The sequence below is a fragment of the Manacus vitellinus genome, unplaced genomic scaffold, assembly GCF_001715985.3.
Source record: "Manacus vitellinus isolate BGI_N305 unplaced genomic scaffold, ASM171598v3 scaffold_0_pilon, whole genome shotgun sequence".
NCBI classification, from domain to species: Eukaryota; Metazoa; Chordata; class Aves; order Passeriformes; family Pipridae; genus Manacus; species Manacus vitellinus.
The window spans coordinates 17,542,528-17,569,408 of record NW_021938789.1 but is presented as its reverse complement, the minus strand read 5'-3'; the positions used below and the strand labels follow the sequence as shown (position 1 = coordinate 17,569,408).

The 26,881-nt window shown below is 40.8% G+C and overlaps 3 protein-coding genes across 3 annotated transcripts in view; 1 reads left to right on the top strand and 2 right to left on the bottom strand.

Moving 5' to 3' along the window:
- The window catches only part of LIAS (lipoic acid synthetase), a 10,585-nt gene extending 5,024 nt beyond the window's left edge, over positions 1-5,561 (bottom strand). The window contains exons 1-7 of the mRNA XM_018068380.2: positions 5,520-5,561; positions 4,317-4,489; positions 3,558-3,651; positions 2,745-2,825; positions 2,358-2,514; positions 1,264-1,321; positions 64-192 (exon numbers count right to left, since the gene is read on the bottom strand). Coding sequence (XP_017923869.1) covers positions 64-192; positions 1,264-1,321; positions 2,358-2,514; positions 2,745-2,825; positions 3,558-3,614 — 482 coding nt within the window. The 5' untranslated portion in view covers positions 3,615-3,651; positions 4,317-4,489; positions 5,520-5,561. The remainder of the gene's footprint in view (positions 1-63; positions 193-1,263; positions 1,322-2,357; positions 2,515-2,744; positions 2,826-3,557; positions 3,652-4,316; positions 4,490-5,519) is intronic.
- A 400-nt stretch (positions 5,562-5,961) lies between these two features.
- RPL9 (ribosomal protein L9) lies at positions 5,962-10,792 on the top strand. Its single transcript, XM_018068374.3, has 7 exons — positions 5,962-6,086; positions 6,167-6,282; positions 7,112-7,207; positions 7,506-7,638; positions 8,960-9,040; positions 9,519-9,634; positions 10,676-10,792. Exons 1-6 carry the CDS (start codon positions 6,041-6,043, stop codon positions 9,623-9,625), a joined length of 579 nt encoding a protein of 192 aa, XP_017923863.1. The 5' UTR covers positions 5,962-6,040; the 3' UTR covers positions 9,626-9,634; positions 10,676-10,792.
- On the bottom strand, positions 10,475-26,424 carry KLB (klotho beta). Its single transcript, XM_018068357.3, is given in 6 exon segments — positions 10,475-12,614; positions 14,316-15,459; positions 16,962-17,230; positions 20,623-21,130; positions 25,526-26,267; positions 26,269-26,424. Coding segments are annotated over 6 exon segments (3,123 nt in total). The 5' UTR covers positions 26,367-26,424; the 3' UTR covers positions 10,475-12,252.
- Between the last annotated feature and the right edge of the window lie 457 nt (positions 26,425-26,881).

Sequence of the window (26,881 nt, the reverse complement as noted above, 5' to 3'; positions counted from 1 at the left end):
TCAGGGCAGCTCGGAAGGGAGTTCTTTTACAACCCCCTTGCCATGCACAGTGCTAGTGCTTACCTCTGCAGTTCTGGGACCGTCTCCACGTTGTGAGCATACACATCCAGCCCCGACAACGCTACTTTCTCCACAGCTTTAAGGTCCCCTCGGAAATCGGGAGTTAGGCATTCCACTAGGATTTTGGAATTCCTGAAAAGGACAGAGAAAAAAGGAACACATCGGTGGGATTTTGTGTTCCTAAAAAAATCAAGAAAGCAAAAAAACACACATAATTAATAAATGATGCTCTGATAGCAAAGCAAAGTTAATTCAGGATACAATTCTAAAAGAACAGATTTCTGCAAATACTTATATAACAAATCAAACAGGAGCTGTGTTCAATTCCTGATTCTACTGATGTGAGCTGGAATACAACAAAAGATAAATAATAAATATAAGAGCATTTCCAACAGCCTCTAAAACAATTTTAATCACATGTACTGTTTATGCAAGATTTTTCATGTGTCTTTTTTGCAGTTATGTAACTTAACATGAGTTTGAGGTCATAGCTCCGAAATACAGAGGAGCTGTGATCCTGCCTACTAGTATATGAAGACTAAGTTATTGCCCTGGAATCTAATCTTGGTGTCCAAGAACCTGATTTCAGCTCAGAAAGACTGGTGGGAAAAACTGAAGGAACCTTTGGAGTCCCAAGATACACTGAATAAACACTTAAATAGGGTTATACAAATGAATTCTGCAGGTAGACAAGTATGCTGTCAAATGGTGTACAGGGTACCAATGCAGGGTGAAGGTGACACAGCCAGGGAAAGCCAGAAGGTACATTCACAGACTTGGAAATGGCCATTGTGGGGAAATGAAAAGCAATCTGATCACTGCTGAATGAGAAACCAGACTCCTTCGGTCCTGGTAACAGTGTTACCTAAATCCGCTGTGTTTGAGCCCAAAGCTTCAGGAATGACCGTACCTCAAAAGAATGTACTCATTTCCTGGTAAACCAGTTGCCCGTTCAAAGAAGGAATCCAGTGCTTAGCTTTACATAAGCCTGGGATGAATTGGAAATGCATCCAAATTCAAAACAGTTTGGGGCCATTCTATGAGACAGATGAAAAGAAGAAAAAGAAAGCGGCACAGATAGGCTAAAGGCAGACTTTTGTATCTGCATGGCGCCTGGAATACTCCAGCTAAAAGTAGCTTTGACCTACATGCAGTACCACATTCTAAGGTTATAAGAATAACAGCAATACATTAATGACATACCTTTCTTTCAGATGCGAGACTGTCTTTGCAAAGTGTTCTGCTCCACCGTCAGGCATATCTACAAGCATGTCAATTATTCAGTTAACCTTTCAGTTCAAGAAATGTATTTACTTATTAGCAAAGACTCAACACCCATAACAGATTCAAGTTTAAATGAGAAATAATAAACCAGTCAAACCCCAGTCTTATCTTACTGCTTATGCCAAGGGTTTACAAAGGATATCCTATCAAGCCTTGCTCTGCACAAATTCTAACTGTGACTGTGATTCACCTTTACCTGTCTCTAGGTCCACTGTCAGCCCGAGCACAGAATGGCTTTATCTATATACAATTTTGGTCTGAGAAACAGTTGTACAAAAACTGAGATATATATATTACTGCTCTGTAGGCCGCTTTGAAGCTACTGGACTTCCCACCATACTGAACAGTTTTTACAGGGGTTTTCCCCTCCTATATGGTGTCACCTCAAAGGAGCTACTACAACGTTAAAAAAAGGCAACTTCCAGTTTTCACAGAATTACAGAATCAATTAGGTTGAAAAAAACCTCTGAGATCATTAAGTCCAATCTATGACCAATCACGACATCAACTAGACCACGGCACTAAGTGCCACATCCAGTCTTTCTTTAAACACCTCCAGGAACAGTCATTCCACCACCTCCCTGGGCAATCCATTCCAATGTTTAATCATCCTTTCTGTGAAAAAATTCCTCCTAATGTCCAACCTAAACTCTGGTTTAGTGTTTGGAAGAAGTTCTGTAATGGCATTGCATATGAATGCTTGTGGTTGGGGTTTCTTTTTGCTAATGGAGTAACAGAATACAGTGTTTATGTATGCATTTCACAAAAAAAATATAAATATTTAGTATTCTAATATTCTTGCCATTTAATAACAGTGTAACTTCTGTTGTGTTTTACCAGATATGGAGAAATACCAAGAATATGTAGGAACTTCCCGAATTTTCATCACTGTGGACTCCTTTAGAACAGTCCTCCTTGACAGCTGTGTTGATAAATGTTTACAGGGGCCTGTGTTTACCCCACGTAACACATCTGAGAGCTCAGAGGGAAAGCCAGGAGAGCGACCTACGCACCATCTCTGTCCACAGACGTCAGCACAACGTAATCCAAGCCCCACTCAGCAATAGCCTTGGCTGTGTTGTAAGGCTCCTGGGGATCCAGAGGAGGTGGATTTTTTGCTGTCTTTACTGAGCAAAATCTGCAGCCTCTAGTGCATGTATCACCCATCAGCTGGAACAAGACACACATTCATTTACATGGTGCAATGTCACTACTGCTCAGCTGGGAAACAGCTGCATAAGCTACATCAGAAAAATCCCAACACTAAGCAAATAAAACTGGGACAGTGCTTTACTCTAAATTTATTGTAATAAAACCACTCCACTACAGTAGAGATCCAGCAATGCACTACAAGCAGCTCAGACATTAACAGAACACTTAATAAATGGTTAATGACTTACCATAATAGTAGCCGTGGCTGTGGCATATTCACCACCTCCCCAGCATTCTCCAATGTTGGGACAACGTGCTTCTTCACATACCTGAGGGTGAAAGGCTGTACTGAACCTGCATTTTTCATATTATTATTGAAAATAATTATTTTATTACTGATCAATTTCAATAATAGCCTACAAACTGAACATAATTCCTTCTGTGATAAATAAGGTTAACAGTTCCATGCTGTGGAACTTCTGGAGTTGCTTCTTCACAACTGCAACTCCATTAGCAAAAAGAAGCTCCTCAACCATGTAACTGCCTTATTAATTAGCACAGACTGTCATTAACATTTTAAATTTAAAAAGTGTTAAAATGTCTATGACAAAGTCTATGACTCATTAAAGGATGATCTTAGCCTGAAAAAAAAAAAAAGGAGGAAAAAGCTCTCCATGCATTTACACCACTTTTTACCATCTGGAAGGTACAATTAACAAAATATACACATTTGTACAGTTCTTTTCATGGAAAACATGTATGTAACTCTGAAATTGTGTGCGTTCCCATTAAAAACAGCTGCATATAGCATCTTCTGATCTCTGGTGATGCAAATAGTAAACCCTAGTACTTAAAATCATAGCAGGCAAAACATTCAATACTCTGTTGCATTTATCTTCATTCTTTAGGGGTAAAATTCACCTCTGATAAAAAGGATCAGCATTTGGCTTGGTTTCAGCCCTGAAGATCATGCAAGACATGATTTCTATCTGTTCTGCACAGAAAAAAAAAGTAAAAAATGCCTTATTTCTACAAGAAAACTTGGTTGGTGCCAGATTTACCGTATGAAGATTTAAACTTCTCAAGGTATTCTTTAGTTTATTGTAGTTCTTTCCCATGGGAATCTTTGTTTTCAGCCATGGAGGAAGCCGCAGCCTGAGCAACACCAAGAAAACATAAAGATTAATAAACTACCTACATAGCAAATGTCATTAATTTTATAGATTCATTTTAATTTGTTATGGATCCCAACAAGGAAAGGTTCCTTGAAAGCTGATGCAACCCAGAAACTAATGTTACCATCATTGATGGTCAGATCAGACTTTTCTCTTCCCTGTTTATCATCATGCCAACACTCAGGTGTAGGAGTTTGCTGTCACTGAAAGGTTTAAAACCGTTCACTGTTCCAGTGGCGTTTAACAGTGCCACACTGGAGACTGCAATAATGAACGGCAGCAGTTGTTATAGAGCTATTGCTTCTGATCAAATTTATAACTGGAAATATGGGGGTTTAAGCATTTTATAATCTAGTCTTAATTTTTTGTTTTACTCTATCGATAATATTTTTTCAACAGTAAAGTTGGGTACATTCACCTACTGATATCTGTAATTCAATACAGGCCATGGCACAGGCACTCACATGAAAACACCATGTCTCCATGTTTTGTTATGCGTGTTTTTGTTTCTTACTGAAAAATCATTAAATTTGCAAGCCAGTAGGGCAGAATTTAATAAAAATACAGAGTATACATTTTGTAGTTATTACTAAATGTGCAAGATAGTGCCCAGAAGCAACTACAGTTGTTTAAAATCACAATTACCTTTCTCCTTTCTCACGCTTCAAATTGCCTTTATAGTCAGCCCATGTGCTCTTGTCTGACAGATCTCCAGAGACAAAGTCCTGCAAGTCTGGCCCATTTTGCAGAAACTCTTTTTTGTCCCCTGGCAAAGAACTCGATGTTCCGTACTGGTTACACACATGGCTCCCAGATATCTAAAAGCAGCAAAACTGTAATTTATTTAATAGCAAATGTACTAGCAGCATATACTAAACAACAACTTGCCCTTTTGCTGGTTAACGTACACTTTGCATAAGCATTTTTCCAATGGCCTTTAAGTTAACTTCTTTTTATTTTAAGCCGCATGAAACAGACTTATCTACCATAATACCCTGCGAAGTTACACAGTATAACATAAATTCCCCTCGTACTCAGCACTGATGAGGCTGCACCTCAAATCCTGTATCGAGCTCTGGGCCTCTCACTGCAAGAAAGAAGGTGCTGGAGTGTGTCCCAAGAAGGGCAACAGAGCTGGTGAAGGGTCTGGAGCTCAAGTCCTATGAGGAGAGGATGAGGGAGCTCGGGCTGTTTAGCCTGGAAAAAAGGAGGCTCAAGGGAGACCTGATCGCTCTCTGCAACTGCCTGAAAGGAGGCTGTAGCCAGGTGGGGGTTCTTCTCTTCTGCCAGGTAACAAGTGACAGGAAGAGAGAAATGCCCTCAAGCTGCGCCAGGGGAGCTTTAGGCTGGACATCAAGAAGAATTTCTTCTTAGAAAGGGTGATTAAACATTGGAATGGGCTGCCTAGGGAGGTGGTGGATTCAACCGTCCCTCGAGGTGTTTAAGCCAAGACTGGACATGGCTTGACGTGATGGTGTTCGGTCACAGGTTGGACTCGACGATCTCAGAGATCTTTTCCAACCTCACTGATTCTGTGATTCCGTGAAACACCGCTGTGCGGGTTCCTCTGACACTTCGGGACTGCAGGACGCGGCGATGGTTTCCAGTGCTTCCGGGCGCTGTCCCGCGGGAGCGGGGCCGGGGCTCGGTGTCCTGGGAGTGCGTGTGCCCGTGCGGGGCTGGGATGGCCCTTCCCGGGCTCTGCCCGCAGCCGCCCGCGCGCCGCCGCCACGGACCCTCTCGGCACCGGCACGGGACGGCCCTGTCCCTCCGTGCGATTCCTTCGCCGTGCCGCGCCACGCTACATCGCCCCCGCCGCTCGGCCCCGGGTCACTCGGCGGGACTCACCCGGGCCCGGCCCCGCGCAGCAGCAGCCCCCGGGGCGGCGGCGGTGGCCCGCAGCGGCCCCGCGGTAGCAGCAGCGGACCATGGCGGCACCGGCGCGAGCATGCGCTCGACGCTCGACTACGCCTTCGCTGCTTCCCTGCCTCTCGGACGGCTCGGCTCGGCGCGATGACGTCAGCGGGCGCGGAAGGCGGCTACATAGAGTGCGATGACGTCACGCGCAACTCTCGTTTCCGCGCCGCCGCGCTGCCAGCGTGAGGCCGCCCGCGGATAATCCGGGATTCATCCGGGGACCATTCGCGCGCGCGCGGCTCGCGCCGCCCCGCCCGCGCGCCAGCAGCCCCCGGGGCCCGCTGGGGCCCCGCCAGCGCGGCATTCCCGTCCCGCACCCGCGGGAGGAGCCCCGGGCGGCGCCGGCCCGGCCGGGCCCCGCTGGGCGCTGAGGGCGCCGCGTCCGTCCGGGCGGGGTCTCCGCCGGGAGAGGGCCGCGGGAGCCTCCAGCCTGTGTCGTTCTCTCCCGCAGGATGAAGACCATCCTCAGCAACCAGACCGTGGACATCCCCGAGCAAGGTCAGTGTCCGCTGCGTTCGGGGGGCGCCCGGCGCTGCCGTCCCCACGGCCCATAACGCGTGTCCACCTTCTGTTCCCAGTGGGAGTTTCGCTGAAGGGCCGGACGGTCATAGTGAAGGGTCCCCGAGGAACCCTGCGGAGGGATTTTAACCACATCAACGTGGAGCTGTCCCTCCTGGGGAAGAAGCACAAAAAGGTGAGTTCTGCGCGGCCCGGAGACGGAGGGGAGCTTAACAGCTGGCTTAAAAGCTTAATGGTGGTGTAGAAGGGTGACCGAAAATGTTCAGCTACAGGTACGTTGTTTGGTTTTGCTCATTTCTGTGTTTTCTGAAAGAGGCTGGTTTGATGGAGCACGGGACCTACTCGGGCACTGTGGAAACATTGCGGTTCTGTCATATTGGCCTGAATGTGTTGGTTGCATTTCTTTGTAGTTTAAGTCAGGTACAGGGAAAGGGATTGATGGATGGATGTTGTTTTACAGACTGGCTCGTTTTAGCTGGGTAAAACTAAATCAGTTCGTTTGATTTCCAGAAACAGCAAGAACATCAAAAGAGCAGGTGTTCTCTAAATAAATGAATAATATTTTCATATAGTCTTGAAAAGTATAAAAAAAAATCCAAGAGTGGCTGATTGCAACTGCTTGATCACAAGTATCAAGTGTTTCATTAAAACGGTGGACCCACACACAGTGTTTCATTTAAGTTGATGATGCATAGGAGACTGACTTTGGAACAACGTGTTTAGCATTTGATAATACAACCTTCAGCTTAAGATTTTGGATTTATCTATCCTGGCTCTTCTGAGGATTTGTTAGTAGCAAGACATGAACAAGATAAAGGTTTCTGACATATATGGGGGTGGGGACTTCAGAGACCGGGTGGACCTTTAATTGTCAGAGAAACAGAGTAGTTCTGTGCTTTTAAGTAGTTTATGTGAATGTTTTGCTTCTAGTTTGTCACAAAAATATTTCGTTGTTAGTTTTGAAGTGTAGCTGAAAGCTTTGTTAATGTGTTTTTTTAACCCAGCTGCGAGTTGACAAGTGGTGGGGTAACAGAAAGGAGCTGGCAACAGTCCGCACCATCTGCAGCCATGTACAGAACATGATCAAGGGGGTCACTCTGGTAAGTTTTACTTTGAAGCAGGATAACTGCTGACATTTTTATTACCTGCAGTGATAGCCTTTTAGTTTTGGGGAAATGTTTCTAAGCTTCTCTTCCTTTTACTGTTTTCTTGCACTTGATGTCAAGCAAGTTTTGGAGGTGGAAGAAAGCACAGATGTCTCTTGGGCTCAGTGTCCTGCCCTCTTTAAGAAACTGTTTTTGATACATGTTGGGTAGATTTCTCCAGTAAACTTAATGCACATATTCTGCCTTTTGGATGTGTTCTGCTTTCAATATCTGATTATGTGCTGTATCACAGGGCTTTCGTTACAAGATGAGGTCGGTGTATGCTCACTTCCCAATCAATGTGGTCATACAGGATAATGGCTCTCTTGTGGAGATCCGAAACTTCTTGGGAGAGAAGTACATCCGCAGAGTGCGGATGAGGCCAGGTGAGCATTTCTGGAGATGTACTGTGCCATTCTAACTGGGCTTTTCTAGCTGTTTTCTTTGGGCACTGCCACAGAGAGCAGGAGATGCTGAATAATTGGTGGAGCAGCATTTGCTTGTCTGAATTCATGTAATCTTCTTATGATACCTTTGCCGCTATTCAGCTTTATTATTAATAAGGATTTTGTAATTTATTTTTAATGTTTAGAGTTAGTTACTGCAATACAGGGAGTCCAAGATGTCCTTTTGTCATTGTGAGATCTTGGCACTGTTTATAGTTGGTAAACTGCAGTGCTTAATTTTAGATTTGTGTTTCTGTTTTAAACATTGTACATAAATTAATTCCATATCATACTTTTGGTCTTTGAGGTGGTGTAGTTTGAATTTCCTGATTATCTAGGAGCAGGCATGATAAATTTCAAAATGACCATCTTACCTGCTGGTTTTACATCTTGCATACTTGTAGTTTCAGCAAAATATCTAACAGAAGAGTAGGCACTTGATGGAGCTTGTTAAACTTCTGAAGGGAGGAGACAAAACATTTCATAAACAGAGTTACCTTCAGACTGTAGAAAAGACTTTCCATATCCTTTTTTTTTTCTAATTGCATTTCTAGTGAGGGTATGGATAAGATTATTTAACGTGACTGATGATGTTTTGGGGTGGCTTTAGAGGAATGCATTAGATTTGTCCCAAAATCCTGTTAGATACAGTGCAGAGTTACAGTGCTTTGATTTTGATTTACAGTGGGATATTAAGGCAGGATTTAATTACTGTATTTGTTTTTTTCAAGTCAGCCTTTACTGTAATTATAAAAACTTTTGTTATCTCCTTGCAAATGCAAGTTTCCTGTTAGACTCTCAGATGCCATAATGTTTACTCCTTGTGAGTATTCTTAGCATTGCTAATAAACACAGTGCTTGACATGAGAGGGGGCAGGTGATTTTCAATGACTTTTGATTATGGTGACTCCAGTTTTGTCTTATTGAACACAAACCTGTGGGAAGTGGCACCACCTGGCTGACAGAGCTGTGCTGGCAAAGTCTCTGGCTTGTACACAGTGTTGTTGTGTAGTAATGAGTAAGCAGGAATATCACTTAGTTGCTTTCAATCCAGAGCATAACTTGCACTAATCTTTAAGTTTTGAAACTGTGAGGGAGGACAACCCTGGAATGGATTTCAGGGATTCTCTTAACAAAGTTATAGAAGCTAATTATTGGCTTGAATGCAGCTTTCTAGATCTGTAAACTGGGATATTAATACTGTTTCTTTGCCACACTTAACATCTTCGACAGTGTAGATGATGTGTTTTCCTTTCCACAGGTGTTACCTGTGCAGTGTCTCAAGCCCAGAAAGATGAGCTGATCCTTGAAGGCAATGACATTGAGTTGGTCTCCAATTCAGGTTTGTGAAAGGAGATGTGTAGGAAGGTTATATGGCCACTTTTATCTGAAGATGTCAGCTTAGCAAACTCTTTCTCCTCAAACCCTGAGGTAAACAACAGCCTAGGATTTTTTTTTTTTTTGCTTTAGTCACCATAACTGCTTTTCATAATTCTTATGCTGCTTCTACACTTAAAGATGTTTTTACAGGTCCAAGGAACCTTTTTCTGTAAAGTCAGTATTTATGGCCTTTTTGATACCAAACTTTTCAGCTTTTCTGTTGTACAAGTGTGCAGTAATGAACTGTCAGGGCCCCAAGTTGCCAAGACTAGCTCAGTGACATGCATTCTGTTTTCATTAGACCTGACAGGATTTCAAGTTGGTAATTTCTCTCTCTAGATGACAGTTCCCTTTGTTTGTTGAAATATTGGAGTGTAAACAAAGGCTACAAGTTAGCTCAGACCTCTTGCTTTTTACTAATGGTCTTGCTTTGTCTGCAGCTGCCTTGATCCAGCAAGCCACCACAGTCAAGAACAAGGATATCAGGAAATTCTTGGATGGTATCTACGTGTCTGAGAAAGGAACAGTACAGCAGGCAGATGAGTAAAACTCATAGGTTGGTATCATTTTAATGCACATTGTACATCTTCTGTTTAGAGATGGGGACTTCACAAGGTTCATCTGCTTCAGCACGGCTGTGGTTAAGTCGGTTCCCAACAGGGATGAAGTTATGTTTGTATAAGGCAGCATAAGGCATGTCATAAAACTTTAATTTTGCTAGGCCTTTTGACAGCCATTTTTCATCTCTCATCAACTTGGCATTATGCTACTGTATGGAGGAATATCTAACTCTGCAGTGCTGTACTCTGCACTGTGAGCACTGGCTGCAGTGGTGGCTGAGAATTTAAAACCAGCTGACCTGGCCTGACAGACCAGTTCACAGCTGTTTACAGAGAAGACCTTAGGCTAATGTTCCTCCTGGTTGGACACTGCCCTGACTAAAAATAGTGGTCAGCATACAGTTTGTATATAAAGGTTCTATGCTGTTTGTGTGTAAATGCTGGTAAACAGCTCTGTTTACAAGTTCAACTATTTACATTGTATGTGGACTTCTGTTACTGAAGTTGAGTACAAGGATCTTGGGATAATTTAGGAATTTTAAGTGTTAAAGGGATTTAAGTGTTAAAGGAATTTCAGAATTTTAAGTGTTTCAGCTACGTATGGTTCCATACATAGTGCAAAACACTTGTGCAGGATGAGACAGGCTGATTTGCAAGTAAGTTCCATGTTGTGTATCTTCTGTAACCTAAGCTTGAGGCAGGATGCCGATGAACTGAGTTTTAGAAACAAATTTATTTTTCTATCACCAGCCAGGTACCAGACACCTGGAAGCCACTGAAAAAATAATTTTTACTGCTGTTCAAAATTACTTGAGAGATGGAACAACTTACTACCTGCTTATTGAACAGTCATGAGCTGTTGTGTTTGAAGGCATCCTTAAGTAATCTCATCTGAACAAAATAAAGCAAATTCTTTGAACTGTTAATGTCTGTCTTGCATTAAAACTATCAGATAAATTAGCATCAAATGGCTATAGACTTAGTTTCACATTTGCACTGCTAAATCTTTCTAACAGCTCTTAATGTTTTATTTACAGTTGTCTGGATCCTGATACAAACCACCATGAAACATTAGATCAACAAGACCAGCTCAAAGAATCTGGTACAAAACCAGAACACTGTGAGAGGTTTAATGAAATAAAACATACTTATTATCTTGGTCTTTTTTTTTTTTTTAAAGAACTAAATGGTGATTGCATGAACTTGTTCAAGGTCTTTTGGACAAGCAGATTGTTACAGAAAGGTTATGTTAGCGTGGTGTACACACTGCCCTGCCAGCCTCTAAGAACATTCAGTCTGAATGAAGTCTGATGGTTTGAAAACACATTGGTGGTGTGGACCCAGTGTGTAAAGTCATGAAGTGGTATTTTTGAATCATAGCATTAAGAAATAGCAAAAGCATCGTTCTCACAGAGAATAGAGTTCTTTCACATTATTTCAAAACCTCTTAATTCAGGCTTGTGGTGACAGAATCTGAAGTAGATTAAAAACAAAATTGAAATCAGTAGAACTAGATTTTTAAGACCATTTAAACTAAATACATAGAAGCAGTAGTCTGAAAGTAAAATGCTTTATTTGTATTGCTAAATTAAGAAAACAAAGGGCTTGACCTCAAAGTTCCATCAGAGCATATTGCTGAGTTTCACCAGCAGTGATTTTTGTCATCTGGGGATACAGCTTTTTTTCTTAGTTGCTAATCTTGCCGTGTAGCAACATCTAATTGGGAGGTTGTACTATTTCTGTGCTATGGTAAAATCCACATTGTCACTTGTTCTATTCAGTTTTTAAAAAATGTTTCCAAAAATCCCTGGGATAGTGCAGAAACATGCTTGGCAACAAGTTGCTAAAGCTTAATAGGGAGGAAAGCATCCATACATGTTAAATTCCAAAAATTGCCCAAAGACCCACTTGAATGATGACAAGTGCAATTTACAATTATATTTGTCAGTCTCTTGAGTGGATTAATAGTTACTTATTTGCATGTTCTCTCCTAAGAACTTTTTATAGCGGGCCGATTTTGGAGGTGAAAAATAGTGATTCTGTATGATTTTGACTTAACCCAGTTACATTTGGTTAAAACTACGTCACCCAATATGTCAAGGGATCTATACTGGTCAATAATGGAGTTGAATTTGTTGTTTTAGGAGCTGGCCCAGGATGTTTCCTTCTTGGTGGTGTACTTAGCTGAAGGTTTGTGGGTTTTAATAACACTTCTATTTGTAAACTCTGAACAGATGCAATTTCATGCTCAACAACACTCATGAATATCACAAGACACTTTGGTTCATAGAAAAGTGCATATCAGTTCCCAAAGCTTAGTCGCTGTTTACAAGTCAAGCTGTTTAAAAGGTTATTCCTAGGCACAGTAAAATCATAATTTTTTTTTTAAATAGGTGAATTTATCCTCTATGTACAGTAGGTGGATAAAAGTAATTTCACCAGAAACGTCATAGCTCTTAGTCCTATGCATGTGATTACTTCCTGTTTTTGAATGAAATGCTTGGTGTGTATGACTGGAGTGACTCAGTGCTTTTCTACAGTTGTCTGAGCTGTATCATCTGCTGTAGAACTCGAAGAGTGATGGATCTCACTGAAAGTGGGCTTGTGCCCCCTTTTAAAATGAAACGCAGAGGCATCGTGTGCTTTTGGCCTTATAACGTTTTCTTCTTTTTCTTTTGTGAAAAAAAATAATGGTTAAAAGCAAGATAAGGGTAGAGAAAAGGCAGCAGACAAAGAATATTAATGGCTTCTTCTGGGAAATAAACAAGCAGAAGCTACACTGCTTTTCTTGGTTTGAGGGACTGCAGACTGAGGAGTTGGCAGGGAAGCCGTTGTTGCTTATCAGGGTATTGTAAAATTTTATTGAAGGCTTTCCTTTTGAATCTGAAGTGAAGAATCCAAATCTGGGCTTTGATTTTTCTTCAGTCATCTTAAATGCATAGTAGCCTTTAATCTTGACTTTGTCAATGTAGTATGCTGAGAAGGAAGAGAAACCAAAACCAGACATTAATAAAACCTTATAGGTTAAGTAAAACATGCAAACTTTCTGGTAATAAGTTCAGATTTCAAATTGTTAAAAAATGTAATTGCATCATGTAATATTTACTTGCTGCTTCTAATAATACTCAGCTGTCTCAATTGTGTGTCAATTTTTTAAAAAATGCTTAAAATTTGGGAATTTTCTGGACCTACTGTGTGAAAGCTGGATTTGAACAGAGTTGGAGCTGGGAGTTTGCTTTCCTGGGAAAAGCCAGATGCTGGTCTTTACTGAACCCAGCTATGATGACTCAGGGGGAGCAGCTGCCCATCTGTGCCATAAGAAGAGCTTTCCAAAAATTCCTTCCCTGCTCCAAACTCAGCTGCCCAGCCCCACAGCATGCATGGCTGTATGTTATACTGCTGCACCCAAGTGCTGCGTGAAAGTACTTAAATTATAAATAGCAGCCCTTGGTGAATAAAGATCCCTTCAATTCATGTGCAAGCAGTAAGCATAGTTCGGAATGTGACCCTGATTAAGAAAGAACATGTAAATTGGGATCTTTTTGTGAGTATTGTGAAGTGTCATGCTATCTGAGAAGTAAAATGGAAATACTATGATGAAATGCCCTTTAAACAATGCTTTAATAACTTATTTCCTTTAATACTGTATTGTTCTTTTGTTTGCAGTATGAAATTAGCATGGGAAATAAACCAGCAAATGCTCATTAGTCCTTTAGTAACTGAGAAAGAGCTATAAGCACTGGGGAGAGAATGTTTTGTTTCTTGGTGTCTAAAAGTAATCTGAAGCTGTGCTAAGCCATGAGTAAGATTTGTCTCATTTTTTTATGTAGCTAACTCCTACAGAGGAGAAACCAGGATACCTAAGCTATGTTTGCTGACAGGTGCCTCAGAAAAACTTTTAAACACCACATCCTGATCAGGGATCTCACTAATGTTTGCCAATAGGGAAGGGAATATAAGGGCAAGCATGTATTGTGCATCTTATTTTGACTGTATGGTTTAGGTACTGAGGCCTTTCTGGTATAGCCTGTGGCTCACTCCTTTTTTAACAATTGGTTGGAGGAAGAGGGAGGTGAGACCTGAGGTGCTTGCAGGATTTCTCATACAATAAGCTATTGCTGAAGATCATCATCTTGAATGTTTTTGTCCTCTACCTCCATAACTGTAACTAATTTTTCTTTAAAGTGAAGAACTATATTTCTATAGGTGCCCAGGAGAAAGCAAGTAGTGGAACAGGAACTAGAGTTGGACTCTGCATGTCCCTCCAAGTCTCCATGGACTTGCTTGCAATTTCCTGTCCAATGACTAGTTCAGCATGCAAGTAAGAAGACTCCTGCCTTTCTTTGGAGAGTAGAAATTTGTCTCTTCAAAGTTATTGGTCTGAAGTGCCATCTCCTAATAACTTCTGAATAACTACTCTGCTGTATGTGCATGCCCAGATGGCTTCTCACATGCTTTAAACTGGAAGCAGCTGTAGCTATGTTTCATGTCAGAGGCTTGCTTTGTATTGAATCTGCCCTGAGTGTGACTGCAGAATCAGGTCCCTCAGGGAGCTGATTGCTGATGGCCAGTTCCTGCATCTGAACCAGAACTGCTTGCTCCATCTAGTCTTAACAGTGCCTAAGGATTGCCTGGGTCTGAGCCACAGAATTGGCTCTGGGGAACTTGAATGCTCACCTTTTAAAACCTCTTGTACGTATTTTCCCAAGTAATAATTCCGAAGTTCATCGTTGTCTAAGGACGGGTCGTCTATTCCATTTGCTGTGATGTAAATATCGATGTCGCCGTAGGTTTTTTTAATCCACCTGAGAACTCTGCGCATTCCCCAAGGCACCACTGCCAGACGAGAAGGGGAGCTCAGGCAGGTGATATCCTGCAGAAATTGAATGTCACGATCAAATTCATACTGGCTCCCATTCTGAGGTTCGTGAATCACAAATCTCGTGGTAAAATGATTCAGTGCATAAAAGTCAGCTGTACCTTTGACGAACTGCTTTTCCTCGCTTGTGAAAGATGGCAACAAAGCGTATGAGAGGCCTTTTCTGTTTTTGAAGCCAATATATTCCCTCATGGTAGCTGGATAGTCCCCAGTCTTAAATATGGGATTGGCAAACCAGCCTATTTCAAACTGAAGAAACCTGTCGGCAGCTTTTGAATGAGATTCAAAGTAGGGGTTGGCAGGCTCAGCCCAGTCCGAATGCAGGGACAGGGACACTTTGCCGTCCTGGAAGGACCGGAACTGCTCATCATATACTCTCCAGGCCATGGCGTGTGCTATTAGTAAATTATGTGCTGCCCTATAGGTATCATTGCTGCTCCTGTTGTACACATTGCTTAGCTGGTTAGGCTCGTTTATTGTAATCCAAAGTTTAACCAAATCACCAAGTTCCCTAAAACATAAAGCTGCGTAGTCTTGAAAAGCATAGGCAGTAGATTGGTTCAACCATCCTCCTGCCTGCAGCAAAGGACCTGGCAGGCCCAGGTAGGTGTGAGTGGGATAATACAAGGTGACCATGGATTGAACATTGAGTTTCAGTGCTTCACTAATCACACACCTGTAATATCTAAGAACTTGCCTGTTGACCACTGACAAATCTCCATTGGGTAAAATTAGTGACCAGTCAAGTGCAAATCTGTAATGAGTGACTTTCAGTTTTTCTAGGAGGTCAAGTTGCTTTTTAATACTGACAAAATCCGTGCACTGTGCTGGTCGGGTTTTTAGCTTTACCCCTTCAACTTTGTGCAGAAGCCCATCTCCTGTGACATTCCAGAGGTACAGGCTGGAATCGCAGAACTGTGGTGAGGAAGCCACCAATTCTGCCTGTGAAAATAAAAACTATGTTACAATGGTTTTTAATTAAATGAATGCTGCCTCGTAATCTGCACTTCTGCCTGTGTTCAGCTGTAGGATTAGTGCTGGGTGTCAGAAAGCTTAGATACTCCAGGGGGGAGAGGATAACCAACTTGCCTATATGGGCTTTGTGCTAGTGGTCGTCTTACTTGTTCTGTTCCTTTATCTACAGAAAACATTAAAGTTGCACTCTCCTTTCTGTTTGGTAACACACTGGCATTTGCCCTGCCACCAGCCTACATGCCATATGTTTTCACACCGATATATCTCCCTGATTGAGTTCACTCTGTGGTCATGCAAACAGCAGTTCTCAGGCAGCTGCCAGGAAAGCAAGTGGTAAGAACAAGCACCAGGGGCTATATGAGGCACGTACAGATTGTTTTGGCAATGCTGCGAGATCAACCTTGTGAAACTGAGGCATAATAATCTCACATATCTTGTAGCTTTTAGTTTTATCTTTTCTATCTCCTACTAGTTAACAAGGTTCTGAGTAGCACATGGGTTTTTTTCCATATTCCAATTTTTTTAAATGCTTTTTGTAGGTTTCAAAATACAATATTGCGGAGTTTAAAATATTTAGATTAATTTATTTTTTTAAATAAACTGGACTTTTCCATGCTATATATTAACAAAATACATAGCACCTTTACTTTTTTTTTTCCTATGGTTGTCAAGTGAATAGGTTAAATTATGGGGTTTTGTTATTTTTTGAGGCTGATATTATTCCTGGGACTCCCTGTCTGTGTGCAATGACAGAAAGAGTATCCCAGCATTGGCCATCCATACAGTTAGCTTATTTACCAAGTTTAAAGCAGAAATAGAAGAAAAGTAAAGTATATAAAAAACCCACAGTTTGGACAAAAGGTGGTACGATCTCTTTTCAAATGTGAGCTCTGGGTGGGTTATCTCACCTGTGCTCTGTGTCTTTTTAAAGGGCTTCTTACCAACTTGTCTAAGTAGCACTTAGAGCCAGGGTCAATCCAGGAATCTGTTTACCTTAAGCCTGCAGGTAGCTCTGCTGCCACCAGTGTAACCACCTTGTCCCTGCCCCATGCAACCCTGTCCGTCACGCTGTCATAGGCATCCCTATGGCCACACTCCAGACTGGGTTTGGAAGCCCCTGATTGAAAAATAACCCAGGAACAATTGGTTGGAGTCAACTTGGTCTGAAATTTTCTAATCTGATCTGCCATGTGGAGATGCAAGCAGAGGGAAGGCGAGGGTGGGCCGGGCCTGGAAGGGCTCCTGCAGCGGGGTCTGCTGCTGCAGCAGTACCAGCACTCTGTGACCATCTCATCTGAAAACTTGCAAAGTACATGAAATTGAAGCTATGCAGTTATGGCTTAACTTCTGTTGGCAGTGTGCATTGAGATTCCTGAATGCAAGGTGCCATACACATTTGTTCATTTGTTCACCAAGTAAAGTTACTGATCACTCTGCTTCCAGCAGTCTTCTCAATATTTTATGCTTACCTTGAGAACAGATTCGGTGATACCCCAGGAGAAGTCACAGGAGAATTGAGCTTGCAAACTTGGGGTAGACTCTCTTGGGAAGAAGCCATTTTCTTGTATGATTTGCTTATAATAAAGTGCAGATGACTTGGGAATCCTTTCTTTTTTTTCACTTTTGAAGTCTACATAAAATAATCCACGCCTGATGTTGTAAGCATGTTGCCATTCAAAGCCATCAAGGAGGGACCAGGCTGTGTAACCAAACACGTCTACGTCGTCATATTTAATAGCTATGTAAAAGGAAGTAACATCCATGAGTCTTATATTTAGTACTCTAACATATATAAGGGATATTTATGAGAAAAGGCTATTTACTTTGAAAATCTTGAGTGTCTTTTCAACATTCATGGGGTTGTTGGCCCATTGTAATTAATTGCAAAACTCTGACATTATATATCTTAGTCTTTATTCATTACAAAAAATGTGTCACAAGTTCCTTAAGAAATTAAATTACTGCAGGATGCTTTATTTCTGCTCTGAGCAAACACCACTGCCAGCCAGGCTTTAAGTTGCATTTGACAATTTGCCAGTAAGATATACTAATAAAATTAGAGAATCATGAGTAAAAATTAAGGGTGCAACAATTGATCTAGACTGTGCATTTGTCATGAAGCTAAAACTCTCTACATTTATTTGAAAGATCTCTGTAAGCTCTAACATTTAGGAATGCCTATTCAGCTTGTAAACTGCAAAATTTAATGTGTTGGTATGGGACAATTAATGACTTCAGAAGAAGTTGGGTTGATCAACTCAGAGACTGATTTAATCACAGAATGGGTGCAGTGCATGTATGTTTCTTAATATCCCTCTACCTTGCAAAGGGGTCTACATATGATCTTTTACATATAATATATGAGAAAGATGACTACTGCTTTCTCAGATATGGAACCCGATTCTTCAGGAAGGGCACGAGAACCTGCAAAGCAGCTTCTTGCCAGACACCAACTAACCACAATGTTTTTTACCCACTTACAGCACGTGCCAGCAGGCAGCCTGGAAGAAAAAGTCCAAACTCCATGGTCAGTCATGTTAGCTGCCTGTCGCCAGCTTTAAGCTAGGAAATACCACAGGATAACTCATCACATTAACCTTACAAGGGCTGGAATATCAAGGGCAAAGCAGTGACTAAGTGGGGTTACTGAGGATTTTGACACAGTCAGATGGACAAGCTGTATTTTACTTGTGGTCCACCACATGAGCAGAGTAACAAGGTAGCCAGCAGCACGGGTGCAGTCCAGAAGGATATTTTCCTAGTTGCCAGATATGAAGTATATGAGAAGCTGATAGATAAGGCCAGAATACTGGAAAGGAGAAGAGGGAATGCAATGAAGCAATACAATGGCATGTATTTTCAAGAAAAGCAATTTCTAAATATTAGGGAAACCATGTGAGAAAGTATGAAAGTGTCTGAAAATATCCATTGCAAAACGCAGAGGTGGAGATTGATGAAGAGATAGATCAGAAGGACCTGGCAAGTGAAGATGAGTATTTCATGTCTGCAATGAGGAAGGCTGAACAAGTGGAAGCAGACATCTAGGGACAGCATAACTGACAACTGAGAATATTTTTGTTTCTAGAAGTATACTGAATGGATGGCAGGTAAGTTTAATTGTCAGAGCAAAAGATGCTGTAGTACTTGAGATGGTGCATGCCTAGTTGAGAATTTGTGCTTGTTAAAATGGGTGGGGAAAAAAGCACTATTTTATGTATATTTTGTGGTAAGAAGACTTAAAAGTTAGGGAGGTGATAGGTAGAGATCCTGTGGATCAGTGTGAGAGTGTGTTTGTAGCATTGTCTGCAGGGACAGTTAAAGGAGATGGCAGAAACAGAAGGCAGGATCCTCACTGAATGTTGGAGTGGGGATGAGAAAATCCTGAATAACAAGGGGATGACTGGGGGCAGGAACAAGGAGCTGGAGGTAGAAAAGGTCAGCAGTTAACTAAGCTCCCTGTGTCACCAGAGATTACTTTCACAGAAGGAGATCTCAGGGCATTTTTGTGTCCACTGTAGGTGGAGTCTTGGAGTCCTGCAGGAGTAATAGTTTCAGTATGGACGGGCATATGTGTGCCACTGAGACACTGTGGCTTCACTTGCATCCTTAGGTCATAACTGAGGTCAGTTCACTGTAAAGGTGATGTTATACATCACCTATTTTCATGACTCACGGTGCCATGAGTTACAAACAGTGCAAAGTTTACAGTTCTCTCCCCAAACAAACACACACTCATGAGTATAGCTCCTTATAGCCTGTTACATGCTGTCTTAACGGCCACCACCTCGATACAGTTTGGCCTATATAAATCATGTTTTGGGCTTAACATGATCTAATTGGTTTTGCTGCAAACAGCAAATTTATACCTGACTTCTCTGTAAGTAAAAATATGAAAATATGTTCCAAATATTATTCCTGATTGGACAAATTACTTTGCTTCCCAAAAAATGCATTAATTAAGAGATAATCCTGTATTTTGAGGCAGAAGTTGAAGTATCTACATACATCAAAACGTTGATGACAATTCTTGACAAATAGTTATTGGTTGAACATTGACCAAGTATTTCAGAAGTGTGAATCCATGGATGGTTATCACAGACAGGTCTGCTGTAGAATTCAGGCCTGCATCTAGATTTTCCTACTGTGTCGCGCATTATTTAAAATACCATAAATCAAATACTGGATGCAACTTCCTCCAAAAAAAGGCAGGATATATTGCTCCCTTGCACTACATAAAGTTTACAATTTGAACCAACTCTAAATATATATGGATAATCTTCCTCTGGAGCTTAATTACAGTTGTTGGTGAAGCAGTACTTCCTGGCTTGGTCTCTGAGTAAATGATAACTCATGTTTTCCCTTTCCTGAGGATACAGAAGGTTTTTGTAAAGGGATCTAAGCCATCCCATCACTGCAGTGGGGCAGTCTGCTGGGCTGATGGCTCTCAGAACCAGCAGCTGCCCCACTCCCAGCATCACTCCTATAAACTGGCTGAGGAAAGAAATATTGTTTTTGCAGAGGCTTAAGGTACTCATAGTGTTTATATTTCATACAAAATTAAATCTTTTACCTTCAGAGAGCACCCCATACACTGGCTTTATGAAGGGCAAATCCAAGATAAAATGTGTGTTATTAAAACATATCATCTTTGTTTGGTGTGCAATATTCCTCAAGAATAATTGTCCTTCTGCTCATTTCCTTCATGCATTTTGCATTGGACTAGGACCCCAGCATGTCAATGACAGTCTTTAGTCAGTCTTATTTTCCTGCTGTCAAGGTATGTACCCACATAAAGGTGTTACAGTTGAGCTGCCAGTAGTGAAAAGTGATATCCAATAGATTTGTTTTCATTAATTTCTTACTCAGCTTTTTATTTATTTAGTTTTAAAATCCAATGCAAATGTTGGACTTTAACTTTCTGGGACAGAGACTATGGGGCTTTTTCTGTGTTTGTACTACACCTAGCACCAGTAGATCCTCATCCATGACTCATACTCATGCGGTATAAATAATTAATTATTAACTTTGTTGCCATTACCACTTTTAAAAAAGATTAAATCACCACAGGGCTAAATATCAGACTATTTTAAAGTGCTCACTGAAAATCCAACAACTAACTTGTGTACAAACCTTGTAAAACCTTATTTATGAAGTTTTTCATCATGTAGATGGCTGTGGTGTCGTCTGTTTTCACATGGTTGTCAGTGAACCAGCCATTCTCTGCAATCAAGATTCGAGGACTGTTGTATTCCAGTTTAATCCAGTTCAGTACTTCCCTCAAATTGAGTGACAAATTTTGGCCCATTTTTTGTAGAGTGTTAGGAGGTTTAAAGTTATTAGGACCAAAGGAAAATGCAAAGAAGTCAGCTGTTCCCTTTATGTAGTTTTTTTCATCCTCCGTAAAGCGTGGCAAAAATGAGAATTCATTTTTCAGTTCTTCTGGATAATCACCATCCCCATGGATAGGTTTAGCAAACCATCCGAGCACTCTCTCCATAGACTTCTGACATTTAGAAATGTCCAACTCATCTTCCAATTTGTTAGGTTCGATCCAGTGCGATCCCAATACTATGGACATCATCCCCTTCTGATAGGGTTGAAAGTGTTCTTTGTAGTTATGCCAAACTTTTGCATGAGCCTGATGAGAGAAAAATAGCTTTAAATTGTAACCCTAGTAAGCCTCTGTATGGGCTGGCAGCTAGAGAGGCAAGTAGCTCTATCTGACTCACTTCAGGCTTATATGGAAATATCACAGTTAAGGCACACAAGTTACCCTGCACAGTTGTAATGGGCCATGGCTGTTACCCTGAAAGGTACCTTGGGATGAGGGCAATGCTCAGTAACTCATGCACTGTTACGATGACAGATCAGGGCTGTGGCTTTTTGCCTTCTGTCATAGGTCTAAATTTCAGGAGAGGTCCCAGCAGGGGTCTGAATAGCTGTTGCATGGACACTTTGAGACTAAACAGCTGTAATGGTGGGATTTGAACTCTGTGATCTTAACAGTCCCATTAGATCTTTCTTTGTCAAGCAGTGATTGCTGATATGGTTAAAATTTTAAACCATCTTTACAATTGTTCCGTAAATTATGCATCTCATGATATTTCATTTGTCAGTGCTGACTCTGTGCTATTAATGCTCTGTGTTCTGGGGGTTACCTGGGCTTACTCTAATGAAAACACATCCACTTCATCCTTCTTCTTGGGATTTAGTTATTTTAGTTTGGCCTAATCATATGAGTAAGTGTTCGAGTTTTCATATTTGCACAATCCCTAAATGTAAAAATTTGGACAAAGGACCCAGATATGAAGTTTGAACCCAAATGTCAACTTTCACAGTTCTGAGTGAGAATTTTGTTCAGGAATTTAATTAATTTCTTCTTTGAAATGGCCATAATTTTTCTGACAGTACATGCAGCAGCATAGAATGAAGCTTACTCACACCAAGTAGGGAGCAATAACTCTTGAATTTTAAAAGGAAATTTGGCAACATATAATCTAGTGGGTATGGCATGTTTTAGTACTCATAATTGGCCAAATATCGACTGCCCTAGGACAGACTGAAGTTTTGCTATTCATGTGAGTGACAATGAAAACATATCTTGTATCACATCTTAATACCATTTTTTCTGATTATCATCATGTTTTAGAAAGCTAAACATCATTACACATCAGAATTAGCTTCAAACATCATGTTGTTAATTAATTAAATAAGGGAATACGACAGACAAAATTTACACAAAACCAGAAATACATGGGAGACTGAGGAACCACTAGCATTGTCAAAGTCCTATAGGAAAATGAGACAGCTCAGGGGTCAGAGAAGGGTGACTCTGGACTACAGTGTGAATCACATCAGAGGATATGACATGGGAGGGGAACTAACCTCTCCCAGCTGAGGAGCTGTCAAGTAACTCAGGGTTTACCTTATGCCTGAAGTGTGGCTTTATACTCTTAATCTGGAAAGAAAATAACTGTTTGCACCTAGGAAAAACACTGAGAAGTATTGTGAAATACTGAGAGCGTTGAGTTAGACCACCATCATTACCAAGCCAAACAGCATTGCTTACCTTCGACAATAATTTCAGTTAATTTATCTAGAAACACACAGCCTTGACAGTTAAAAAAACCCAAAAAGCCTGATGTCAGGTAGATATTTGTTTAAGCTAGGGAGTACCAAAGCATTACAGTTTGTGAAATTTTGTGTATCAGTTGTTCATGGTTTCTAAGGTCATGCTCGTAACATTTGTTCAAGGTCTGCCTTTGAAAATACTGATAAAGTAACACTAACCTTTGAAATGCAGGTTCTGTAGCTGAAAAGGGAAGCCAACAAAAATGGACACATGAGGCAAATTGCAAGATATAGTTAAAGTATCATAAAATGGTTTTCTTACCAGTCTCATCAGAAAATTTAAGTGGCCAGTGTCATCTCCTCAGTTACCTTCATTGTGCTCTCCTGAAAGTCCCTCCAGCCTGGGGTGGCTGCTAGGGCCAGGCTTGCTTTGTTCTCTACTTCTAGTGATTTCTTACCTGGTTAGTACATTTTCTTTTCCAGACACAGGCCACTAACACCACTGTTTAATGAGAGGTATATGGTTGCATTGGCTTAACAAGAAAAGCCCTGCTGAAGTGAGCTGTATTATGCACAGTGCCAAGTACCATGACAATAGCACCAGGTAAATCATAGCAATCACACTTTTCTAGGTGAAGTGGTGAAGATCACTTTGCCAAAACCGAACTAATTAGAATGGAATATTGACATGTAAAAGGCAATCAGGGACAACTCATTCTATTTGTACACATCTTCAGGAGCTGATTAGAAGAAAGTAAAGTTACTACTACAAATGTTGTCTACAGTCGAGAATACAGCCACAGGTATAATTCTAGAGGAGCAGAACTCAAGTACAAATAAGTACATTTAGTATGAGTCAAGACAGGATCCTCATACACAAAGTCATATGTATCATTGATGACTCAGTTCTGAGGATTAACTCTTACTGAAAGAAACTTGTCAGTATCTCTAGTAAGGGTTTTTACAGACATAGTAGAGACAATAGCATTTGCTTGCCTGTAATTCTCCTTTGAGTTGTTAATTATCTGTAAAGCAGATTAACATTTTCAGATAGAAGGTCTTCACTAAGTGCAAACTGTTGTTGATGGAACCAGCTGATTGATATAATTTGTTTTGTAAGACCAGATATGAAACAAACATTAATTTAAATCAAATTGTGTATTTTGAGTAAATCTTGACTAATCTTTTTTCAGTTAGAGTTTAATCCCTAATCTTTCACTTTCCTTGGTAGATCAAGGACAAATGTCAAGGCTAAAGCAGGATCAATAGTGTGTATTTACTCTAGATACATATGACTCATTAATTTCAGCATATTTTCCTGGTATTAATATAGAAATTATTCAATAGTCTTGAAAGTCACAGAAAGTGCTAAGTCACTTAGTATTAACCCTGCAAAAAGGCTGGAAAAGTCAATCTAATAAAATGAAGACAACAGTATCGTTCTTCTCTTCTCGAAATACTCTCATGCTCTTTCAAACCCTGATCCTCTAATTTATCATGTGCATATGCAAAGAGCTTTCCAAAGAAAGACCAATATTTTCTAATTCTTAAGATATTTCAGACAAGGAATTTTCTTTTGAACAGCAATGAGCACACAAAACAATGTCAGGGGTATATGCACTGGAAAGTGGGAACATTTAGGAAAACTAGAATTAAAAAATGCTAATAAAATTATTTGGGGTTCTTGTTTAGTTGTTTGGTTTTTAAACCATGAAGAGCTAGAATATAGAGGCTGCTGCTGCTGATGTTCACCATCCCTTCAGAAGAAGGCAGGTGTGTGTGGCTTATTTGAAGACAATATTTCAGTTTCAGACCCTTTTGGTCTGTGGTAAGGATGTAGTCAGTAGAGCTAAAGCCCTTATTTTGAAAATTGATGGAATCTCAATCTTTGTGAAGGACAAAAGGGCTCTTGAGATGTAGGCAGCTACATTTCTGGGAGGTGGGGTTGAAGGACTGAGTCTTCACTATTAAACTTTTTCTATGCTAACTGTCTTGCATTTAGATTGTGTTTTTCCTAATGATTGCCAAGAAGTGTAAGAAAGCTAACCTGAAAATAACAAATCATAACCAAAAAAGTGTGAATCAGCGCTGAATTTTACATCAGCACTGATGGCTACTACTGTTTGAAAAATCTTCCAGCAAAGCCATTTACAAGCATAGATGATTCTGGTGTCCACCCCAGAGCCATACTTGATGGAGATAGGTTTCCCTCTTCCTGTAAGAAATACAGGTGCTGGTGTAGCTTCATCTTTCTATGTCCTGCGGAAAGGACTCCATTTTGGAGGAAGGGAAGAAAGTGTCTGGTTGGACATAGAAGTAATAGTTATTCCCCATTCATTCAGTAGAAATTTTTTTAAGGAGAATAAATTATGGGACTTTCCTGGGACACACTCATCCACAGGCAGCAATCTCCATGTAGAGATCCTGGCACAGTGAGAGCTACTGTAGAGCTGGGAGTAATGCAGCTAGGCATGGAGAATAAACTTACTAGTTGGAGAATAAACATTTTACAATATGATCTTACTAAGCTAGAACCAATCATACTTATATATACATACTCCTTGGCTAGTAGAATTGATTTAATATGCAAATACAAAAAAGTTTCCTTTTAAACTAGTAGAATAGTCATTAAGTGTAGCCAAATGAATCGTAATGTCAGTGTGTTTAACTAAATGGAAAGAATAAAGAAGGAAAATCTTACTCTTTAATAGCCAGATTTTGTATGTAAAATTTTTAAATAAAATAATAAACAAGCACTTTAAAATAAATAATTACTAGGTCATCTTTCGTGAATAGAACAGTAAGATCAAAATGAGGATTAACAGAAAGACTGCCTTAGGTAAAGGCTATTTCTTGGTGCTTTCACAGTCTTTTTTTTGCAAACATTGATCACAGGACTGATTCCTTCCATCAGTTCCCATGGCGGTGCAAAATCAATTTGTAAAATCTTATTATACTGTACCTTGATTAAATTGTGTCCTACAGAGTAGACAGTTGTTATTTTCCCTCTCTCTCCTGGAGCATGAATACCTGTGCCATACCCATGCCAAGCAACTAAATATGGATTGTGGATTGTAATCCAGTACTTAACACGATCCCCAAAGGTCTGGAAGCAAAAGGTGGCATAGTCATTGAAGATATCAATTATTGATTCATTTCTCCATCCCCCATATTTTTCTTGCAGCATCAAGGGCAGGTCCCAGTGGTACAGTGTAACTACAGGATCAATATTTCTGTAGAGTAGAGAGTCAATAAGGGTGTTATAATATTGGAGTCCTTTTTCATTGGGAGCTGCTACGACTCCGGTGGGAAAAAGCCTTGACCATGAAATTGAAAACTGGTAAAAAGTAACTCCCAAAAAATCCAGAGCAGACAAATCTTTGTCCAACAAAATGTAACTGTCACTGGAGGTGCCTGTGCTGTCAGCATCACTGAACTCTGAGTGGGCGAAGCGGTCCCAGATAGAGGAGCCTTTCCCGTCCTTCCTCCAGCTGCCTTCCACCTGGAAAGCCCCTGTCCCTACACCCCAGAGAAACTCTTTGGGGAAAGTGTCATACAAAAACATCTGTGTTTCACTCACAGGGCTGAAGTGGGGGTCCTTTTTCCACACAGATCTTCCCTCTTCAGCAAGCCCAGTAACTGTCCTTATGAAAACTAACATCCAAAAAGCAACAATTCTCTCCAGTCGTTGGCCACACATTATGCCGGTTTATAGTGCCAAAGTTAAAAGTCAGATTCCTTGTACGGACACTGAAAAAAATCCATTCATTTGCTGGAGTCCCCACCACGCAGACTGTCTTCATCCGCCACAAACTGCTGGAGTGTCTTATCAAAGCTTCACTAAAAGCTTGTGATCGTAAAAGCCCTGTCAATGATTAGCCTGAACTGGGAGATGTAGAACGGGTCAGGGAATGGTGTAATTTGTAGGGAGGTGGCCTCTGTATGACCACTGAGACACCCACCTGGCTTCGTGCTGCAGGAAAATAGGTTGCCTGAACAAGAGAAATGCTAGTAACTAATTTATCAGTATTTAAAGCTTGGTCATCCAGGTTGGGACAGAGGGGTGCTATGAAGATATCACATCCTTTATTCCTTGTGCAGCTGTATTTTGAGGAAACATTAATATAATTCAGACTACAGAGTCTCCAATTAAAAAATTATTTTTCCCATCTGTGTAATTGGATGGCTGGAAGGGGACTGCATCATTCCTCAGTCCTGCCCTGCTCAAACATCCTATTTCTGCTGAAAAGCTCTCCCTGGACTTGTGGGAAATTTTGTTGTTGACAGTGAATATTTTACAGAGCAGTTATGCAATACG